At 42.3% G+C, this 23,122-nt stretch overlaps 1 protein-coding gene across 1 annotated transcript; it reads left to right on the top strand.

The window, feature by feature from the left end:
• Nucleotides 1–1,193: 1,193 nt before the first annotated feature.
• On the top strand, nucleotides 1,194–13,373 carry LOC132151554 (gastrula zinc finger protein XlCGF57.1-like). The gene is made up of 3 exons (XM_059559741.1): nucleotides 1,194–1,212; nucleotides 1,538–1,694; nucleotides 11,755–13,373. Exons 2-3 carry the CDS (start codon nucleotides 1,589–1,591, stop codon nucleotides 13,371–13,373), a joined length of 1,725 nt encoding a protein of 574 aa, XP_059415724.1. The 5' UTR covers nucleotides 1,194–1,212; nucleotides 1,538–1,588.
• Nucleotides 13,374–23,122: the final 9,749 nt, after the last annotated feature.

The raw sequence follows: 23,122 nt of genomic DNA, 5'->3' as shown, positions 1-23,122 counted from the left end.
TAAGTTTTATACGGCAAATAACACCAAATATAGGTAAATCCACGGACAACAAGCAGGACGAATGTAAAGACCAATATTTCTGATGATTTATTGGCGTGAAGTTACGTGCACAATGACAAACCAGAGTGCAACATTTTCGTGGGACTGCCATAATGCAAAACATTTACTGCAGGCTTCAACATGGCTGTGTTTACGATTCGAAATGTCAACAACAACAAAAAATCGCATAGACGATTCTAGGGCTGTCAAAAAAAAATAGAATTTCGAATATTCGTCTTATTTAAAATAAAAATCCACATTCAAATAAAAGTCCATCTCGCCGCGCACACAGCCGTGTCTACACAACTTTCAAAGGCGGACGAGCTCGACACGCAGTAGCTGCTGTCTCATCGTTCACCTCGTGTACGCGCACCGTAAGGACATAATGCAGACAGTGTGCAGACGCACGAAGTATACTTGATCTTGGGTACCAGCCCATGTCGGAGTTAAGGGGAATGAGGAAGGCAAAGGAGTCATTGAAAGGTCCTGAGATCAATATAAGAGTACAGATGAGTAAAGCTGAAATTAAGGGGCTGATTGGGACTGAAGTGAAAAAGAGGTGGCAGAGGATATGGGACAATGAAATAAGAGGAAGACATCTGTATAGTATACAAAGAAATGTGGGGGTGGAAAGAACAACTGTTAATAACAGAAAAAGGGATGTGCTAATGACAAGATTACATATTGGGCATACAACACTAAATCAAAGTTTATATAACATAGTTAACCTGAAACTGGTAATTGCGAAAAATGTGGATATCCAGAAACAGTAAATCATATATTACTAGAATGTAAAGCATACAATAGAGAAAGACTTGAATTAGTCCAGGCACTAAATAGGGGTGTAAGAAATTATTCACTTAAGGAAACATTAGGAGAAGGACCAAATTATATAATACACAAGAAATTATTTACATTTTTAAAGGATACAGGACTGGTAAAAAGAATATAAATTATTATTATTTTTCTTATTATTATTATTATTATCATCATTATTAATAATAATATTTTTTTTTGCACCAAGTATATTCAACCAAGTAGTGCTCCATACTCCAATCCAGTAGGTGGCGGACAATGCACCTTTAGTTGGTTTGCCAACCGCCATTTAAACAACAGAAGAAGAAGAAGAAGGACCTCGCGTCGCGCCTCGGCTCTCTTCTGAGGTGAGAAGCGGTTGACGGTAAACACACTTCATACAGTTAACAGAGTTCGCTCGTTAAAGCAGTTCTTCACGTGCTCGTTCGTGTGGTGCACTGCTAAATGTGTGTGTGTGTGTGTGTGTGTGTGTGTGTGTGTGTGTGTGTGTGTGTCTGCTGACCGGAATAATCGTGTAGCAGCGATGTGAGCAACACTGTTACATTCAGTCAGACTTCTGTGTTCGTGTGTATGTCTCTTGATCGAAAGAGTGATCTGTGAGGAGAAGTAATGCTGTCTAAGTGCTGTGTATGCGCGACACGTGAGTTCAAACAGGTGTAAATGATTCTTCTCCCTCTGACAGGTGTGTATCCCTCGGTGTGTGTGTGCTTCTCAGTCTCTGACTGATGAATGAATGAACGCTGGAGTGTTTTCATCTCCTGAAGATCACACAGAGATCATGAATGAAGCAGAAGCAGAGTCCTGCAGGATCAAGCAGGAGGTCATCGAAGAAAAGATAGGTTTGTGTTTGTGTTTCCTCAAACAGTTCATCAGATGTGTGTGAAACACAGTTAAACTGAAGGAGTGAGGAGTCAGATTATATGATAGAGCTGCAATATAATGATATAATAAGACGCTTTCGACGCCGTCGCAAAAGACACCGTACAAGCACATAATATTAATGTTGTTTTTAATGACCCGCACAGCGCTCACTGTTACGATCTAATGCACTGTACATGCCAGATGTTTCAAAACAATCTTCCAGGATGCAAAAATTGAAACTCAAACATTTTCCAGAACAGGGTCAAATTGAGTACTGGTCATAATACTCTGATAAAAATGTTTGATGTGAGCAGCAGTGTGTGTTTTGCTGCAGCAGCGCTGATGGAAGTAGTGATGTGTCGTTCTTGAGCGATTCGTTCATTTAGACCGAATCTTTAATGTGACTCGGGAAGAACGAGTCGTCTCGGGGAGTGATTCGTTCAGTCGCGCATGCGCAGTATAGGTTCTGTTCTTTTTTTTATAGTCAAATACAATTGTTACAGTTTGTCAGAACATATCTTCATAACGTATAAAAAATAAAAGTAAAAAAAAAATACATAGCCAGTAGATAAATACATATCAATATAACAAATTAAACATAAACATAATTAACAACAAAAGTGCATTGCCAGAGTATAAAACATTAGATATCAGTTAAATTATATAGTTAACCCAGATAACTATTTCACACATTTTGATGCTGATTTACCCTCTAATCCAGAAATACATTCAATATAATTTAAGTCAATTTTAAAAACACTAAAAAGAGGTTTGTTTTTCATAAACTTGGATTTATGAATAAAAAATTTCCAAGCAAAATTATCAAGTTGACTAAATATTGTGAAGAGGAGTTTGAGTCAGAAAAGTAAAAGAAAATATCAAAATTAGATAAATGTATATTTGAGCCAAATTATTAAAACCTTTTATATCATTCCACAGGGAAGAGCTATATGAACAAATATAGAATAAATGGTGTAGCGTTTCTGTTTCCATAAAGCAAAAACTGCATTTTTCGTCTACAGTAGGGATGGATTTACAGATAATTTTGTTACGGGGTAATAATGGTGAAGAATTTTAAATGATATTTCTTTCACAATTAAAAATGTATGTGGGTTATTCCATGCTCTATTCCAATTAATATTTTCATACAAGGGGGGCCATTTGTATCTGGAGGCAGGGATAGATTTTGCACATAAAAGGTTTTTATTACTTTGTTGTTAAATTTTCTGTCTAGAAACGATAGACCATTTATTGAAACCATTGCTGGAGAAAGATTTATTAAATTGATCCAAAACTGTCTCATTTCTAAGTAGGGTGATGATCCCTTGGGGTATAGCTTTGGTTACAATATCAAATTCTTTTCTTGGGGGCTGGAAATTAAATTTATGGGTGAAGTCGTCATAAGTTAAAATTTGATTTGAGTTATTTAATAATTGGGATACCAGTAGAATATCATGTTTAAACCAGTTTTCTATAAAGAGAGTCTTGTTTCTATATATGATGTTCATGTTGTTCCATATAGAACATTTGTGAGGGGAGAAATTGTGTTTGTATAGAAGAGACCAACAAGTTAGAGCCTGTTTATGGAAGTTGGATAGTTTTACTGGCACTCTTTTGATGGAGTATGGGCATTGAAGCAAGAATGTAAGTTTTTCAAAAATAAAGTTTGGCACAATATTCCATAAACTGTTGGGATTTTTCAAAAAATCTTTTAATCCAATTTATTTTTAATATCTCATTGAAGAGTGAGAAGTCAATTACCGATAAACCTCCCTCTTCAATTTTATTAGTCAAGATGTTTTCCCTAATTTTATGGTGTTTCTTCCTCCATATAAAGTTATACAATAGTTTGTCTAGAATGGCACATTGTAACTTAGGTATTTCAATTGAAGAGAATAAATATGCTACTCGTGAGAGACCTTCTGCTTTAGAAAGAAGAACCCTGCCATACGTAGATAAATCTCGTGCAAGCCAGGAGTCAAACTTTTTATTAATAAAGTTGTGTAGTAAAGAGATATTACTTTCTGTCATCAACTTTTGATTGACCTATTTTTATTCCAAGATATGTTACTAAATTATTTATATTTATGCCATATATTTGACCCGAATGTTTATTTTTCAGAGAAAAGAGCTCACATTTTGAAAGATTTAGATTCAAGCCTGAGCTTTCAGAAAATTGGTTTAAGACATTTAGTGCAACTCCAATTTGGGAGTCATTTTTTAGAAACAAGGTTGTGTCATCGGCCAGCTGTGAAATTTTTATTTCTCCTTTCATTTAATGTTATTCCTTTGAATGAACTCTTGTGAATTAAATCACAGAGAATTTGAGCTACAATCAAAAATAGAAGAGGTGAAGTAGGACAGCCGTGGGGGATACCTTTGTTTCTGTAAAATCTGGGTGAGGTTCCATTAGCCAATTTAACACAGCTGTTTCCTCCCATGTACAGAGTTTTCACAGCATTAATAAAATTCTTACCGAAATTAAAAAGTTTAAGGTGTCAAAAATAAATTTGTGGCTTACTGTGTCGAAGTGTTTTTGAAAGTCTAAGAATAAAATAAGGTGTTCATCATCTAAGAAGTCTTTGTATTCAATCAGATGTAAAACTAGGCGAATGTTATTGGCTATGTGACGATTTTTCATGAAACCAGACTGGCATTCATCAATTAAAGTGTGTAATTTAGATTTGAGACGTTTTGCTAAGATAGATGCTAGAATCTTATAGTCATTATTTAGCAATGTAATGGGACGCCAATTTTCAATTAATAAAAGAGTCTTTGTGAGGTTTTGGGATAAGTGTTATGACACCTTGCCTCAGAGAAGGAGGAAGCTCCCCTCTATCAAGAGATTCTTTGAAGACAGCCAGAAGAAATTTGCCTAGTGACTCAGAGAAACATTTATACAAATCTCCGAGGTCAGACCATCACAGCCTGGTGATTTATTGTTTTTTTTAAAATGAGTTATTCCCCATATAATCTCCTCAAGAGTTATATCCTGACAGCATATTTCATTATATTCTGCATCCACACAGTTAGTAGAGTCAATCAAGCTTAAGACTTCTTTTGGGTCTTTGAGATGAATATCTTTTGAGTAAAGTTTTTCATAAAAAGCACTTACATAGTTTGATATCTCTTTAGTGTCATCGCTAATCTTTTCTCCAATGTCAAGTTTTCTTATAGAATTAATTTCATTTCTTCTTTTTTCCATGTTAAAGAAATATCTACTGTTTTTCTCACCTTGCTCCATCCAATTCCTACGCGACCTTACAAAAGCTCCTTTTCCAGCTAATTTCCAGTAACCGCTAGCAAATCTCCCTCTTTGTTCCTTGCTAACCTGAATAGCTAAAGAAATGGCCTTATGGTCTGTTAGAACAGCCGGAGAAGCAGTGCATGACTCAATGGGAGGCTCTAAATCGGCCGAAATCAACCAAAAATCTATCCTGGATTGTAACTTGTGGTTATTATTGCTCCAAGTGTATGTTTTCAACAACGTATTTTTTTTCCTCCATATATCAATTAGATCCAGCCTATTTGTAAAGTCAATTAACTTTTTTGAATTTGGAGTATGTTTTGGTGGGTACCTGTCCAATTGGTTATCCATAACCATATTAAAATCACTGCTCAAAATTACTTTAGCTACAGGATATTTAGACATCAACTCATTTAATACAGAGTCCAACTCTTCCAATAACTTTGAATTTTGTGAATGTGAGCAGTACCCATAGATGTTGACCAAAATAAAAAATGCATCTTCCAAACATGTTATAATAACCATCCAGTGACCATCAGTATCCTTTATGGTATTAAGAACCTTTCCTTTAAATTTATGAGTGAGGATAGCAACCCCTTCTGAGTGCTTGGATCCGTGAGTCAACCAAATGTCCTCTCCCCATTGACTCTTCCATAACTTTTCGTCCTCTTTACATGAATGAGTTTCTTGGATGAAAATAATATCAGCATAGTAGTCCTTACAAAAAATAAGGATGGCTTTTCTTTTAACAATGTTTTGTAGTCCTCTGGCATTTAAAGAAAGTAATTTCATCAACCGTTAAAGAACAATTCTCTTTATGAGAGAAAAAACAACCTAAGCAATAACAGCTTCTGCCTCTTTAAAGTGAGTTTGGAACATTTAAAGTAAATACAGAGTGCTTCTGTTCTTTCCAAATGACTAACTGGGTTAATATAAAATATAAATATTATATTACAAAACCCTGAGAGAGGATGGAGATTAACCATATATGCAGATATAGCCATCCACCATAGGTAGCCTATAAGAGACATAAACGTAACCTGAACCTCTAAAGTAGCAACAGACAGAGAAGGCACGAGATCAAAGTTTTCAACAAATTCTTAGTGTGGTTCAGCAGGAAACAATTTAAAGGATCTCCACACCCTCAATGAAGGCACGGGTTCCTCTGAAAAAAGCTCGCTTTCCTTGTTTCCCCGCTTCTTCAATGCGGGGCCACAGCCTTTCTCGGGTCTTCTTGTCAGCCTGAGTGAGATCCTCTCCGAAACGAAGCCTCTTCTCCCTCAGAAAAGTGTAGTTTCGTGCATTTTTCCAGACTTAATCCCTCGCTGTGCGGAAGGCAAAGAGGATAATCACGGAGCGAGGGTGTGTGTTACTGGCATCCCTCCTTCCAATTCGGTGCACGCCATCGATGGCTTGATTCATATTTTGGTTAGGGGCTATTTGCTGACAAATGTCTATTGCCTTTCTTTTAACATTTTCCTCCCTTTCCTCTGGTAGCCCATATAGCCTTAAAGCCCATCTCCGCCTGTATCTTTCAGTCTCAGTCAGCCGAATTTCCATGTTTTTTATAGTTTTTTCATGACTGCTGCAGAGCTCAGATAACTTTTTTGTTTTCATTTTTCAGATTTTCAGTTTCAGCGAAGGCAAAATTAATGGAAGTTTTTAGCTCTTCGATGCCTGACTTGTCTCTTACCATCAGTTCCAGATTATCAGCTCGCTGGTTAACTGCAGCCAGGATGTTAGCCTGAACAATCTCTAGAGACAAGTCGCTTTTTTCTTTCCTTTTTACCTTTAAAGCAGGGCTGGAAGAGGGGCTCTCAACCCGGGTTACAACCTCCGAATCCGTTAAGGGGTCATCGTCATCAACTTCCATTTTCCCGCCGTTGTTCTCTTTTTGGCTAACGACGTAGTCGTGGTCCCTTAGCTTCAGCTCTCAGCTCTGCCTTTATGTTTCTGTTTCCTATTTTGGTTTTGTTCTGACATAATGTGGTGTAAAAATTTTACAGACAACAATAATGTAGTTCCAACGTAGTTAAAAGCCAAGTTGGGAGGCAAAAAGACTGTTATTAAGCAAGCCGCTCTGTGGTTGCGACTGAGCGCTGCTCCGCCATTATTGGAAGTCCCCAAAAATGCCCAGGTTCTGTTCTGCTAGTAGTAATTCACCTGTGTCAGTCTGAGCCGGAAAGAGAATTGATTGGTTCATCTTTCGGGCTGTTCGTTCTTTTGTCCAGTGACGTGACAGCGTTGGATAGAGTAATTCGTTAATTTACAACCTTCCTTACAAATGGGTGCATAGTACTTATTATATATTTTTAATTATAATTATTATTTACTCTCACAGTTACGTGATGCATTTCTGGTTTCAAATTGTTGCTTTTAATTTCTGTCATGATACTTTTCCATAACACTGAATGTGGTAATAAAGAGTTTATGCTTTAAATGTTGTCTATATGATGGCAAAATCACTTTTTTTTTTCTTTTTTTTTTACAGTGGATTCTAATCTTCATAAATGACTTCGTTGTGTGATTTATGTCTTTTGAGTTCACCCTTCAGATTAGACTACAGAACTGTAGTGTTACTGGTTTAGGATTCAAAATGTTATTTGCTTTTAGGGCTGCAACTAACGATTATTTTGATAATCGATTAATCTGTCGATTATTTTTACGATTAATCGATTAATCGGTTTATGTACTTATATTTTAGTTTTTTCCATTTTTCCCCCAAAGTAAATTATTAATAAAGGGTCTTTATCATTCAGCATAGATTTTTAAGAGATTTTAATAATTTTGCATTGTCAAATCCTCATCACAAATATACCTGGAGTTGTTTTATTATGTGTAAGTGATCCCTTGTCAAACTCTTCTGCAATCAAAACACTGACCCATACTCTAGCAAATTTCACAAGGAGATTTCAAATAATGTTTTCACCATGGCAGTCCTTAGACCTCCTAAAGTAGTTTAACATCCCGAACAAAGCTTATTAAGGAATCTTTCAGAACATATTTTCACGAAGAATAAGGATAAAACAGAATAAGATTGCAGTGCGTTGTATTTTATTTTTTACTGGGAAACACCTTTATAGCTTATGCTGTGAAATTGTAAACAATCCTTCGAATAAAGTGCCAATGGCATGAAACCTGAATGGAACTCACAATTTAAAGTAAAATCCATCAGAAGGTTGTCCAGAAAAAACGGACACACAAAAAACCTGCTGTGTGAAAAAGAGCAGTGAATACTTAGAAAAAAAAAAGTGCATTTCAAATATCTTTAAACATTTACCTCTCTCATTCAGTCATAATTAGGCTGCACGACTGAATCATGAACTGGTAAACGACAAACTGATCACAGAACATGTTTGTAAAGCTTTAAATGTTAACTGTTAAAAAGCAATGTTATCAGCTTTTACAACTAAAAATTTGCAAACAACATTGTACTGGACAATCTGCACAAATAAAAGTCTTAGGGGCCGTTCACATATCGCGCCTAAAACGCTAGGCGCACCCATAGACTGTGCGCATCGCTTTCTCCTCCTTTCCAAAGCGCTCGTGCAGAAGCGCCCCTGAGGCGTCTGCCTTTGCTAAGCAACCATGACGTGCTCTCTCCTTGAAGACGCGGAAATTTCAGCAAAGGATAAATGGATTTGCAGCTCTAAAAATCGCTTGCAGTAGCTCTGCTACTAAATTTATTTCAAAATGGGAATCCATATACAGCTATGATCAGCGTTTCCTTCATCTTGGCTGAGCTTTTAACGTTGTTACGGGAAAGGATGAAGCTGATTATTTAGTTCTTGTCACATGACCCGCGGTGCGCTTGCTGCATTCTGAAAAGTTGAAATGTTTTTAACTCGATGCGGTGTGCACGCGCCTGGAAAAACGGGTGCGTCGCGACCGCGTCGCTTCCATTATGAGCGCGCATACTGCGCGCCTACATTGGAAATAATGAACATGAGCGCGCAAAAGACGCGATATGTGACCGGTCCCTTAAACAGTTCAGTAGTGCAGAGTTTACAGGTTAATCTTCTTTTTTGAAGGCTCAAAATAAAGTACTCCCACATCCTGCTGAATGCTGCAGAGACGCCGTTCGGGAAGCACGTGACATAAAACGAGGCCAGCTATTGGCTATTCGCTACTTCTCCTGTTGTACTGGCTGAGTAAATCCTCCGGTGGCTCATTACTGCCACACTTTGGTCACCGCAGATCTGAAATATGCACGAAATGAGCCGCTTACGGCAAATAAATTATTTAGCAACGAATCGATGACTAAATTAGTTGACAACTATTTTAATAATCGATTTTAATCGATTAAATCGATTCGTTGTTTCAGCTCTATTTGCTTTTAATTTATGTCATTATGTCCTTTTTGAGCAATCTTATACATATATTAGACCAATTTGTCATGTCTGCCTAGGAAAAGCAATTTTAATTTAATTTAATTTTACACCCCTTACCATGTTATCAATAAGGTGTTTATTAATTGCTGTAAAATTTTCCTCCCTGTGACAAATGCACTAGATATCTTGCATCTTTTACAGTTTAAGCCTGTTGAAAATCCCTGAAAAGCTTTCTTCTTTTGGTTTTCATGAATGTGATTCCATCATATAAAGATGAATGTCATGAGACATATCCCACGAATCCCACCCTTAAAAATTCTAATTCTAATTAATTATTAATTGTTTTATCTCAGTTATTGTATTTTCATAATTGTTAGAAATTGAAATCTAAAGTTTTTTGATTAATTGCAGTCCTAGCTGATGGTGTTTGCTCTATATGCTTCCTGTTCTAAACACCGTTTTCATGTTCTTGGTCAATAATTGATTGATTAAACTCTTCTGTACTGGAGCTTCAGGGCAAATACAAACCCAATTCCATAAAAGTTGGGACACTGTACAAATTGTGAATAAAAACATTTGAAGTTTCAAATTTCAATATTTTATTCAGAATACAACATAGATGATATATCAAATGTTTAAACTAAGAAAATGTATCATTTTTATGGGGAAATAAGATAACACATCTCAAAAAAGTTGGGACAAGGCCATGTTTACCACTGTGTGGCATCCCCTCTTCTTTTTTAACAGTCTGCAAACGTCTGGGGACTGAGGAGACAAGTTGCTCAAGTTTAGGAATAGGAATGTTGTCCCATTCTTGTCTAATACAGGCTTCTAGTTGCTCAACTGTCTTAGGTCTTCTTTGTCACATCTTTCTCTTTATGATGCACCAAATGTTTTCTATGGGTGAAAGATCTGGACTGCAGGCTGGCCATTTCAGTACCTGGATTCTTCTACGCATCCATGATGTTGTAATTGATGCAGTATGTGGTCTGGCATTTGTCATGTTGGAAAATGCAAGGTCTTCCCTGAAAGAGACTTGGATATACCTTTCAGCATTGATGGTGCCTTTCCAGATGTGTAATCTGCCCATGCCACACGCACTCATGCAACCCCATACCATCAGAGATGCTTCTGAACTGAGTGCTGATAACAACTTGGGTTGTCTTTAAGTCCGGATGACATGGTGTCCCAGTTTTTCTAAAAGAACTTCAAGTTTTGATTCGTCTGACCACAGAACAGTTTTCCACTTTGCCACAGTCCATTTTAAATGAGCCTTGGCCCAGAGAAAACGCCTGTGCTTCTGGATCATGTTTAGATATGGCTTCTTTTTTTACCTACAGAGTTTTAGCCAACAACGGCAACGGTATTCCTGAGCCCATGTTGTGATTTCCATTACAGTAACATTCCTGTATGTGATGCAGTGCCGTCTAAAGGCCTGAATATCACTTCACTTCAAAACCTTACTGGATGCCCCGTGAAGTGACATACGGCCAAGTATGGTGACCCATACTCAGAATTCATGCTCTGCTTTTTAACCCATCCAAGGTGCACACACACAGCAGTGAACACACACACAACGTGAACACACACCCGGAGCAGTGGGCAGCCATTTATGCTGTGGCGCCCGCGGAGCAGTTGGGGGTTCAATGCCTTGCTCAACGGCCTAAGTCGTAGTATTGAAGGTGTAGAGAGCACTGTACATCGCTTCCCCCACCTACAATTCCTGCCGGCCTGAGACTCAAACTCACAACCCTTCGATTGCGACTCCGATTCTCTAACCATTAGGCCACTTCCCTTGGAATTCGTGTTTTCCGGCCTTGACCCTTAACGCACAGAGATTGTTCCAGATTCTCTGAATCTTTGGATGATATTATGGACTGTAGATGATGATAACTTCAAACTCTTTGCAATTTTTCTCTGAGAAACTCCTTTATGATATTGCTCCACTATTTTTATTGGGGGAATTGGTGATCTTCTGCCCATCTTGACTTCTGAGAGACACTGCCACTCTGAGAGACTCTTTTTATACCCCATCATGTTGTCAATTGACCTAATAAGTTGCAAATTGGTCTTCCAGCTGTTCCTTAATATGTACATTTAACTTTTCCGGCCTCTCATTGTTACCTCTCCCAAGTTTTTTGGAATGTGTAGCTCTCATGAAATCCAAAATGAGCCAATATTTGGCATGACATTTCAAAATGTCTCAAAATGTCTCAGATTTGTAAATTATTCCATTCCTTTTTTACTCACAATTTGTACAGTGTCCCAACTTTTTTGGAATCGGGTTTGTAATGTTATTATAAATAATAATCCAATGATCAGCATACAGTGTTCAAATTAATTCATCAAAATGATCATACTTATTGCTAATGTGTCAGCGTTCCCATTTTCCCTTTATATTTGGTCTTTTTGGCATTTTGAATGATTTAATGAAAATTATTATTGTTTTATTTCATTTAGACCTGATGGAAGAGATTAAGGAGATAAATGAAGTGATTGAAGAAGGGAAGAAACATCATGACATCGAAACTGATGAAACATCCTTGAGTCCCTCGTGGGAAACAAGACCCGAAATATGTTTCATTTGCCCTCAGTGTGGAGAGATTTTCACATCCAAAGAAAGTCTTAATCTTCACATAAAATTTGAAAGTGGAATGAAGCCACACGCATGTGATCTCTGCGAGAAAACTTTCAATAAAAAAGCAAACCTTGCCAGTCACAAGAAAATCCACACTGACGAGAAGCCACACTCATGTGATCAGTGTGGGAATAAGTTCAGAAATAAAGGAAACCTGAATATTCACATGAAAATCCACACCGGAGAGATGCCGTACACGTGTGATCAGTGCGGAAGGAAATTCAGACATAAAGGAAACCTCAATACACACATGAGAATCCACACTGGAGAGAGTGAAACCACTGAAGAAAAACCGCACACATGCAGTCAGTGTGGAAAGAGATTCAGACAAAAACACCGCCTCAATCAACACATGAAAATCCACACTGACGAGAAGCCACACTCATGTCATCACTGTGGGAAGAAGTTCAGAAATACAGGAAACCTGAATATTCACATGAAAATCCACACCGGAGAGATGCCATTCATGTGTGATCAGTGCGGGAGGAAGTTCATACATAAAGGAAACCTCAATGCACACATGAGAATCCACGCTGGAGAGAGTGAAGATAAACCGCACACATGCAGTCAGTGTGGAAAGAGATTCAGACAAAAACACCTCCTCGATCAACACAGGAGAAACCACACTGAAGAGAACCCACACACATGTGATCTCTGTGGGAAGAAATTCAGAAATACAGGAAACCTGAATGATCACATGAAAATCCACACTGGAGAGAAGCCACACACATGTGTTCACTGTGGGAAGAAGTTCAGAAATACAGGAAACCTGAATATTCACATGAAAATCCACACCGGAGAGATGCCATTCATGTGTGATCAGTGCGGGAGGAAGTTCAGACATAAAGGAAACCTCAATACACACATGAGAATCCACGCTGGAGAGAGTGAAACCACTGAAGAAAAACCGCACACATGCAGTCAGTGTGGAAAGAGATTCAGACAAAAACACCGCCTCGATCAACACATGAGAATCCACACCGGAGAGAAACCGCACTCGTGTGATCACTGCGGGCAGAGTTTCACACGAAAACAGCGACTTAATGATCATATAAAGATCCACACAGGACAAAACCTGCACACCTGTGCACAGTGCGGGAAGAGTTACAGAAACTTAAGTGTTTTCAAAGTACATCTGCTCCATCATTCTAGAGACAGGATCTATAACTGTGACCAGTGCAGTAAAAGGTTTTTTAGGCCAGATAACCTGAGGCACCACATGAAAACCCATTCAGAGGAGAGGCCTTACGTGTGTTATTTGTGTGCAAAGAGCTTTAGACATCTGAATTGTTTAAAAATACACCTGAAAAGACACAGCGGTGTGAAGGACCATACTTGCTCTGAGTGCGGAAAGAGTTTTTTTAGCCTTTATGTACTGAAACGGCACCAGACTGTTCACACCAGAGAAAAACCTTACAAGTGTTCACCTGAAAAGACATGAGTGTTCACACTAGCTAAAAGCCCTATCACTGACAGTTCTGTGAAAAGAGTTTCATCCGATTATCTTCTCTACTCAGTCATACGAATAAAACATGTTCAGATCTGGTGCTCTGAGGAGTCTTTGTAGCAACCTGTGTGTAGGCCTGTCATGATAACAAATTTTGCTGAACGATAAATTGTCCAAGAAATTATTGCGATAAACTATATTATTGTCATTCTAAGACTAATTTCAACTAATATAATGATAATGGCATAAAAATGCAGGTACACCTTTTCAAAGATCAATAAACCTTTATTTTATGGCAGTTTCAGAGGGGGAAATACCAACATGTTGACTTTGTGTGGCTTAAAATTACTTAATTTTGTATGTTATATTATGTTTATATGCCAGTTAGGGATGCTTATATTGACTGTTTAACCGTTAACCGAAAGTAAACATTTGACCGATGAAGGAGCTCGATAAAGGGGCCGTTTACATATCACTTTTTGTGTGCTCAATTTCGTTTTTTTAAATGCGGTATGCGCGCTCTAGTTAAAAACATCTCAACTTTTCAGAATGACGCAAGAGCGCACCAGCTCATTTGACAAGAACCAACTCAATCAGCTTCCTTCAGGGTGAAAATACCCGTTGTTTTTGAACTGCAGAGTTTTTTACTCTTCTCCGTAAATAAATCTTGTCGCAGAGTTACAGCAAGGGTTTTTCGGTGGTGGAAATCCATTACTGAAATGTCCTTTCTGTAATGGATATCGCAGCAGATGGATGCTTAGCAATGACAGACGCGTCAGGAGGGCAACTGCATGAGCACTTTGGAATGGAGAAAACAGCGCGCGTACGTCTACAGACGTATTAAGCTGAGCAAGCCAAATGAAGCGAGCAAAAAAGAAGGCCAATTTCGACAAAAAGGGCAACGAAGTTACTTGCAAAATATGTTACGTGGTATTAAAATGAAGTACAATAGCAAGTACAATGCTGTATCGCTTGCGACGCAAATGAAAGGCACTTCCCAAAGCTGGTCACTCTAGCGAGACATTCTCTCTTTATTCCCGGGACATCTGTGCCATCGCAGAGGGTGTTTTCTACCGCGGGCTGACCACAGGCTGCGCTCCAGACTAACCACATACCACATCATGACATGCTACATTATTTAAATAAAAATAGAAAACAATTATCGCGGCTGAAAATATTATCGAGCTCATTTTTTTTGTCATGCTAAATATCATTGATTTATCGATTATCATGTCAGCCCTACCTGTGTGTGTGTGTGCATGGCTTCAGGAGAGCCACCCTACATTTGTGTTTTATTTTCTTTCTTATATTCATGAATTTATTGTCATTTTTGGTGTTTGTATATTTTATAAATATTTTTAAAAAATTATTGCTATTGTTATTTTTCTTCCTCCATTATGATCTTGTGTTGAGCGGTTTCAAGGAATATAAGTTTAAGTAAGAGATAAGAGAATGTCTCCATTGAAGGTTTTTAAAGGGATCATACGAGGTTGATCAAAAGAACATTAGTTTGTGTATTTGGTGTAATGAAATGTTTATGTAGTTTAAGGTTAAAAAAAATTATTTTCCTCATACTGTAGACTGTTGTCTCCTGAACCACGCTGATTTTCACAAGCGAGTGAAAAGTGAGGTGTGCTCCGATTGGCCAGCTATCTGGTACATTATGATTGGCTGAATACCTCAAGCGTGTGACGTAAATGTTACGATAAGCTCTAGTCATGACGAAGCATCAGGACTGAAAATTAGTCACACAGAAATAAAGCGTTATGAACAGTCTGCTCTTCAGTCGAGTCTGTTTCTGTTTATTTGAACTCACAGTAATCTATATACATCACATTTAGAATGAATGATAATTTCTATATTTATCGCGGACGCAAAGAAACTCAAGAAGGGTCTGGCTGCAGACTTGCACTTGCACTCTCAGACTTGCATTCTCAGACTTGCTCTCTAAGACACTTGTGCTTCTGCTAGCGACGTCACTTGCAGTCTTTATTTTTTATTTTGTCAATTATTTTTATTACTTTTTGTTTGAATTTCTCAACATATTGAGAAAATGTTGAGTGACGCTGATGAGTGCTCGAGACACGTGTCGCACTCCCTCCCTAAGCGTCTTCCTATACCTCTGGAGCAGTGGGGAGATCGGGGGAGGGTGGGGAGTGGAGCCTGACAGACCTGCGAAAGCTGACCACAGGCGGGAGACTCCGTCAGCGTTGGCCGTCCCCGCCCGATGTTGTAGGGTGAAGCTAAAGTCCTGGAGCGCCAGGAACCACCGTGTCACCCTGGCGATGGTCTCCTTTGCCCGGGCCATCCACTGGTCCGTGAGGAGGGTGAAGTGGCGGTCGAGGAGGTAATAACGGGTGTTCCTCACTGTCGTGACCCTGCGACAAAACGGCTCCCAACCCAGTGTCGGACGCGTCGGTTTACAACAGGAAGGGGTGGTTAAAGTCGGGGGCAGGGAGGACTGTTTCCGTCATCAGGGCGGCCTTGATCTTGAGAAACGCTGCTTCTGTTCCGGAGTTCTACACGACTTTCTCCAGCTGCCCCTTCCTGGTCATGTCTGTCAGGGGAGAAGCTAAGGAGGAGAAGTTAGGGATGAAGCAGCGATAATATCCCACCAACCCCAAAAAGGCCTGTACCTGTGTTTTAGAGGTGGGCCGCGGGAGGATAGCTGTCGCCTTCTTCTCCTGAGGTCGGATCAGGCCGCGACCCACCTGATATCCCAAATACTTGGCTTCGGCTAGGGCCAGATGACACTTCCGGAGCCGCTCTAGATGGTCCTCCCAGGTCTCCGAGTGGATCACAACGCCGTCAAGGTAGGCCGCCACATAGGCCTGGTGCGGCCGAGGGAGGACGTCCATGAGCCGTTGGAAGGTGGCTGGGGCCCCGTGGAGGCCGAAGGAAAGGACCCGGAACTGCCAGTGGCCGCTTGGGGTGGAGAAGGCCGTCTTAGGTTTCGCCTGTTCCGTCAGTGGGACTTGCCAGTAGCCCTTGGAGAGGTCAAGAGTGGATATGAACCGGGCCCTTCCCAACCAGTCCAGCAGCTCGTTGACGCAGGTCATCAGATAGCAATCAAACTTGGAGACCTCTTTCAGGCGGCGGAAGTCGTTACAGAAGCGTAGGGTGTCGTCGAGCTCCAGGACCATGAAGATGGGGCAGGACCATGGGCTGTGCGATGTTTCGATCACCCTTAACCTCAGCATCTCCTATACCTCTTCCTAGATGGCATGTCGCCGAGCCTCCAGGACACGGTAGGGCCACTGCCGGACAAGAGCTTGGTCTTGGATGCGCTCCACAACCTGATGTACGGTGGGACCCCCGGCCAGCAACCAGTGTTGACCCAGACGAGAGAGGCTAGCGGCTTGGGCCCGAGGTGGCTGCCATGGGTCGAAGGTCCACTCATGAACAGTTGGGCGGCGCTGATTGGTGACAACCTCATTCGTCTCAGGATCTCCTTTCATATGTCCTCGTAGGAGGTGCTTAGCTCCGTGGGGGAGCACGAAGTACACACGCTGAGCCTCTCCCGTGAGCAGGGGTGCAATGATGTGGGCCCAATCTTCTTTGGGCCACTCCTCCCTCAAAGCAACGGTCTCAAACATCTGAAGGTACATTCACGTCATCATGGGCGGTCATCCTGGGCAGCAGCTGGGTTGCTTGGACACGGGGGTCAGGTAGCGGAGTTTGCGGGGCTGTGGTCAGGCGGAGCGCGGCAAACTCCTGGCCGGTTTCCCCCTGCCGGGAGGCCATGTATTCCATGATTTGTTGCTGGTGGATGCTCACTTTGGTGAGATGTTTTAGCAGCTCTTTTATCGTCGGGGGAGGAGCGCCACCTGGGGAGCCAGAGAAGATTTGTCAGGTAGAGACCGTGAGGGAAAAACAAACAAAGAAATCTAAACCAATTGTTGCACGCAGTGAGGGGTAGGGTCGTCGGTGTCCACTTCACTGTGTTGCCCGCATTCTCCACCAGTGTGGCAGGATGAAGTAGAACACTACACGAGAAGGAGGGTAAGTTCCCCGAAGGGTGAATTTATTAAACGTATCCGTGAGAGAACCGGCAGTGCTGTGAGGTGGTTTGGGGGTTCCGTTGCTCGATGTCCTGTCTTGAAAGTACAGAACGCAGTGCGTTAAATTGTACATTAAACGTTTTCCTCCTATAGAAAATCATTATAAATAAAACACATAATGTAGGTTAATGGACAAAGACAGTGATATTAATGAGCTGTAGACAGTTCTATATGGAAAAATGTTTAATGCGGAACTTTGCATGTTGCGCTTATTCTGGGCTCACGTGCTTGCCTGTACATATTAGTTATGTATTTTAATAATGTAGAGAAGCATATTGAGTTTGGCCTTCATCATCTTAGTCCTTTATGCCACATTTTGCGGTATGTGAGGAAAATATTATATACATATTTATTATATTAATGAACTGTATATTTAATTTGATAATTTAATAGCATCTTAATATATTAAGCTATGTTAAATGTTTTTTTCTACGCTTAGCGTGAGACTTTGCGCCAGCATTCATATTCTGGTGTTCTAGCCACGGATTTGCCAGTCTTGTCTTTTTCTTGCAGGACCCTGTACGTTATAGTACTAAATTAAGTTTAATCGTTTAATCACCACCACCGTTTCTTGTCTCCATTGGCAACATGCACGATTTGTGTTGATTGCAATTGACGTCACAGGTAGCGGAGAGTGCAAGTAGAGATTGCAAGTGACAATGTAATTTAGTTTATTTTTTCTTGTCTTTGCCTCCTGGCTACTGTTATAAAATGTTGGGAAATTCAAACAAATGTAATAAAAAAATTCAACAAAAATAAAAAATGAAGACTGCAAGTGATGTCACTAGCGGAACTGCAAGTGTCTGAGAGTGCAAGTCTGAGAATGCAAGTCTGAGAGTGCAAGTGCGAGCCTGCGGCCAGACCCTCTTGGGAAACTCTGCCTTTGTTCAGAACCACTCCACACGCCCGCTTTTAGCCCGACAGTGGAAACACAGCGAAGTTGGCAGTACTGTTCACAGTGAAACACACAGCATCTGTACGACATGGCAGCGGTTACAGCCTTTCTTTGCGTGAACATTTGGGCGGTGTTATGCTGTTCTTCCCACACAGTGAAGTAGAGATGTGGGGCGTGTTAGAACGAGTTGCTTTAGGGGGGTGTGGACAAGTCTTAACGTTTATAAAGAATATCTCTTTGGATTTGATACTTTAGTCTGTGTTTTTAAAGATCTTTTTAAACCAAGAGCTTGTAACACTCCAAAGAGAAAGGAAAACTTGAAATCGAATCATATGACCCCTTTATCGTCACTGTTAAAGCTAAAGCAGTAATTTACCTTTGCTACGGCTTTTGGTATAATGACACTCTTTTTATTTTTGCTGGTCATTTTTATCATCATTACTTCCTTACTTGATTCTGCCCTTGTCTGCCTTTTCATAATCAACTTTCTGACTGATAAAGACAGTTCCCTATCTGTCGGTCACTACGGGTTATGTCGAACGACATATGGGGACTCACTTGGGAGGCCAATCATCTCTGAGTTTAAGAGAAAACACCAATGAAAATTGGCTAGTGGATTTAACATACCTGAGCCACTCCCCATGCCAACGGGTATAAATAGGGCGACAGGTGCATCCACTCATTAGATTTTTGCTTCGGAGCCGAGTGGTTATATGAAAGCTGTTATACTCCACAAAGCCATTCATCTGCTGTGTCGGGAAGCTGTTCTGGTTGGCGGTACGGCGCAAACAGTGGTGTCCCTTTCAGCGATTCCCCTGGGCGCTTCAACTAAGAGAGCAGATTTCCTAAAAGAGCAAATCACAGACGATTCGTGTCTTTTTAAAGACGCCGTTTCGTCCACATCCTTCTGGATGCGGTCGTTTCCTGTTCTCTGACAACGGCCACGATCGGTTCATGCACACACTGCGTGTGTGACCATGGCAACGCTGTGATCGCGTCTCTCCTTTCTTAAAGGGAAAGGAGCAGACCCCTCTGTCACTACCCGTTCCGGTTTCTCTGCCACGAGCAGAGGATCGCCGGCTAGTGCTCTGGGAGATTTGAAGGTGACAGTGAGAGCTTCTCCGCCGGGCCACGCCCCACAGACCTCTTACCCCTTCCGCAGTGTTTGTCCCTTGCGGCTGCTGGGTGATTTTGCTGGGCTGTCTTATGGCAGTCCCAACGGGTCATTCAGTTTGCCGCCGGGGATCAGATGTCGATTCCAGCATCGGGGATGGGCTGTTGACCTCTGTGGATGAAGATTCGTCTGGGCTGCCCCCCTCGGGTGTTGTCGCCACTGCCGAATTGGACCCAGAGTTGACAGCCATGCTTGCCCGGGCAGCTGTGAGCATCAGGATGGAGGTGTATGCACCGCCCAGCCCTGAATGCTCATGGCTGTTTGATTGGTTCTCGGTGTAGAGCGCGGCTCACAACCGCGTTTTGCTCTGGTTCCTTTCTTCCCGGATGTGCATGGGGAAGTGATGTAGTCGTGGATGGCCCGTTTTTATGGCTGGACGCAGCTCATTTCGTTCCTCCGTCCTCACTACCCTCGATGGCACGGCAGCTAGGGGTGCGTCGACATTCCCCAGCAGGAGAGTGCGATTGCGGTGCACTTGTGTCTGCAAAACGCCGCCATTGGGAGGAATAGTCCGCGCCTCTCACCCAAGGCCTGTAAGCTGTCGGCCGCTCTCGCTGCCAAGGCTTACAGTGCGGCGGGCCGAGCTGCCTCTGCTCTGCATGCCATGGCTATCCTGCAAACTCACCAAGCCAAAACTTTAACAAATGCACGAGGGTAGAACCAACCCGAGGTTGATGCAGGAGCTGCGCAGATGCACAGATGCTGTGCAAGGTCAGGGAGGACGAGGAACAGGTCCTGTTGGTTGCGCCTTACTGGCCCACCCGGACCTGGTTTTCGGAACTCATGCTCCTCGTGACAGCCCCTCCCTGGTGCAAGGGACCTTCTCTCTCAGGGGCTTGGCACCATTTGGCACCCGCGTCCAGATCTTTGGAACCTCCACATGTGGCTTCTGGACGGGACGCGGCAGACCTAAGTGATCTGCCCCCAGCGGTGGTAGACACTATTACTCAGGCTAGAGCCCCCTCTACGAGGCAGGCCTATGCTCTGAAGTGGAGTCTGTTCACGAATTGGTGATCTTCTCACCGAGAAGACCCCCGGAGATGCCCGGTCAGAGTCGTGCTGTCTTTCCTGCAAGAAAGGTTGGAGCGTGGGCTGTCACCCTCCACCCTGAAAGTGTGTGTGGCTGCCATTGCAGCCCATCACGATGCAGTGGACGGCCGGTCCCTGGGGAGGCATGACCTGATCATTAGGTTCCTGAGGGGTGCCAGAAGGTTACATCCTCCTAGGACACCCCTGATTCCCTCCTGGGACCTTGCTATTGTCCTGACAGGACTTCAGAGGGGTCTCTTTGAGCCGCTGGATTCAGTCGAGCTTAAGTTTCTGTCTCTCAAGACAGCGCTCCTGATCGCGCTCACTTCCATCAAGAGGGTCGGGGACCTCCAAGCATTTTCGGTAAGTGAAGAGTGCCTTGTGTTCGGGCCGGCCTACTCTCACGTTGTCCTGAGACCCCGGCCGGGATACGTGCCCAAGGTTCCCACCACTCCCTTCCGAGACCAGGTGGTGAACCTGCAAGCGCTGCCCCTGGAGGAGGCAGATCCAGCCTTGCTGTTGCTGTGTCCGCTAAGAGCGCTTCGCATATACGTGGACCGCACCCAGAGCTTCAGAAGCTCTGAGCAGCTCCTGGTCTGCTTTGGAGGTCAGCAGAAGGGGAAGGCTGTCTCCAAGCGGAGATAGGCCCACTTGGATAGTGGATGCCATCGCCTTGGCATACCATTCCCAAGGCGAGCCGTGCCCCCTGGGGGTAAGGGCCCACTCCACATGGAGTGTGGCCTCCTCCTATGTGCTGGCGCACGGCGCCTCTCTGGCAGACATCTGTCGAGCTGCGGGCTGGGTGACACCCAACACCTTTGCGAGGTTTTACAACCTCCGTGTAGAGCCAGTTTCTTCCCGTGTTTTGGGTAACAGGTTATTGGCGGGAAGGGCTGGCTGGGTGTCGAGCTTGTGGTGCCATTCCTCCTAACATGGGGATGTGAGCGCCTTTCTTCTCCCAGTAGAGTTCCCCGGTTGGCGTACCCTGGTCGAGCATTCTCCAGCACCCTCGGCAGTCAGACTTGGCGGAGCAGTTTGTCGCCAGGCCCAGTACTGGTGTTAGCATGCCCGGAGCTCCGGTCGGCCCCTGTACTGGGCTAGGTGTCCATATGGCTTGATTCCCTACGGGTTATCCCATATGTGTATTTTTCCATGGTAAGGTTTCCCTCTTGGCAAACCCGTGTCTTCCCTTGACAGACCCGTTCTGTCAGTCTCTTCTGGCAGCTGTTCCATCCCTACTCTAAGGTAGGACCTGCCTCAGAGACTCCTTCCCTATGTAGTACTGCCCCCTGGGTCAGTCCATATCAGTATCTCCACATATCACCTCCTTAAGGGCAGGATGTGGTCTCCGTAGTGACCCTTTCCTAAGGCTCGCTTCCCCATTGTCTTGCCAAGCTGAAAGAACAAATAGGGAAGATTTGATGCAATCTTTCTCTGAAAGGTTGAAATCCCTTCCATTAACTTTATGTGGGCGGAACAGCAGCGCGGCCTTCTCCAGCAGCGATGTACTCACCCTTTGGCCCCTTCGGTACCAAGATCAGTGAATTTGCGCTGGGGCTTTGGGAAGGTTACGACCTTAAGCGTAGCTTTTGTGGCACGCCAGGGCTTGTCGACAATTGCAGCGCCACAAGGTTGTGAGGGTGTTCAGGTTGTGGCGTTTTCCATAGGACCCCATATGTCGTTCGACATAACTCGTAGTGACCGACAGATAGAGAACGTCTCGGTTACGTACGTAACCCTCGTTCCCTGATGGAGGGAACGGAGACATTATGTCCCCATGCCACAACCTTGAAAAGGTCGCTGTTGCCGGGACACGTTCTCGGCTCCTCAGCGTAAAACCTAATGAGTGGATGCACCTGTCGCCCTATTTATACCCGTTGGCACGGGGAGTGGCTCAGGTATGTTAAATCCACTAGCCAATTTTCATTGGCGTTTTCTCTTAAACTCAGAGATGATTGGCCTCCCAAGTGAGACCCCATATGTCGTTCGACATAACGTCTCTGTTCCCTCCATCAGGGAACGAGGGTTACGGACGTTACCGAGACGTCCTGGGAACAAGTCTTAATGTTAACAGGTTTTGGGTATTAGATAACTGCTGACTGCTTGTTTGAATGCCAGACAAAACAGATATTTTTGACTGATTTTATTGACCGGGGTTGGAGTTAATCTAACATTTCAAACCAGACCCAGTAATATTTAAGGCAATAAAGCTCAGTATGGAAAAATGCGTATGTTTCCAGACTATTGCTCCTATTTGGTTTTCTAAAACATAAGATCAGGAATTTCATAATATTTATTTATTCTACAAGCTGTATAAACAACAGGTTCCAGTAGTAGAATTCATTAAACAAAATTAGCAAAGATAATCCACACTGTTGAAAAAATAATAATAATAATGTACTGGCAGAAAATTACCAGGACATTTTTTGTTAAATTTGTGGATATTTCTCTAAACTTTAAAACAGAAAGTTCTGTAGATTTACATTATATTCTGTACCATGAACAGACAATCTGTTATGCTGAAATTTATATAAAATCATGGCATAGGCCTATCTTTAGTAGCAAATAAATCCAGCACAGTGTA

The sequence above is a fragment of the Carassius carassius genome, chromosome 1, assembly GCF_963082965.1.
Source record: "Carassius carassius chromosome 1, fCarCar2.1, whole genome shotgun sequence".
Taxonomy (NCBI): domain Eukaryota; kingdom Metazoa; phylum Chordata; class Actinopteri; order Cypriniformes; family Cyprinidae; genus Carassius; species Carassius carassius.
The sequence above is the reverse complement of the archived record's forward strand: the minus strand, read 5'-3'. Positions and strand labels throughout refer to the sequence as shown.

Excerpts from the sequence above, each read along its gene's own strand:
- LOC132151554 (XM_059559741.1), top strand. The coding sequence starts at position 1,589 with ATGAACGCTGGAGTGTTTTCATCTCCTGAAGATCACACAGAGATCATG. Across the intron at positions 1,695-11,754 it reads GGTCATCGAAGAAAAGATAG|ACCTGATGGAAGAGATTAAG; the intron begins GTTTGTGTTTGT and ends TATTTCATTTAG.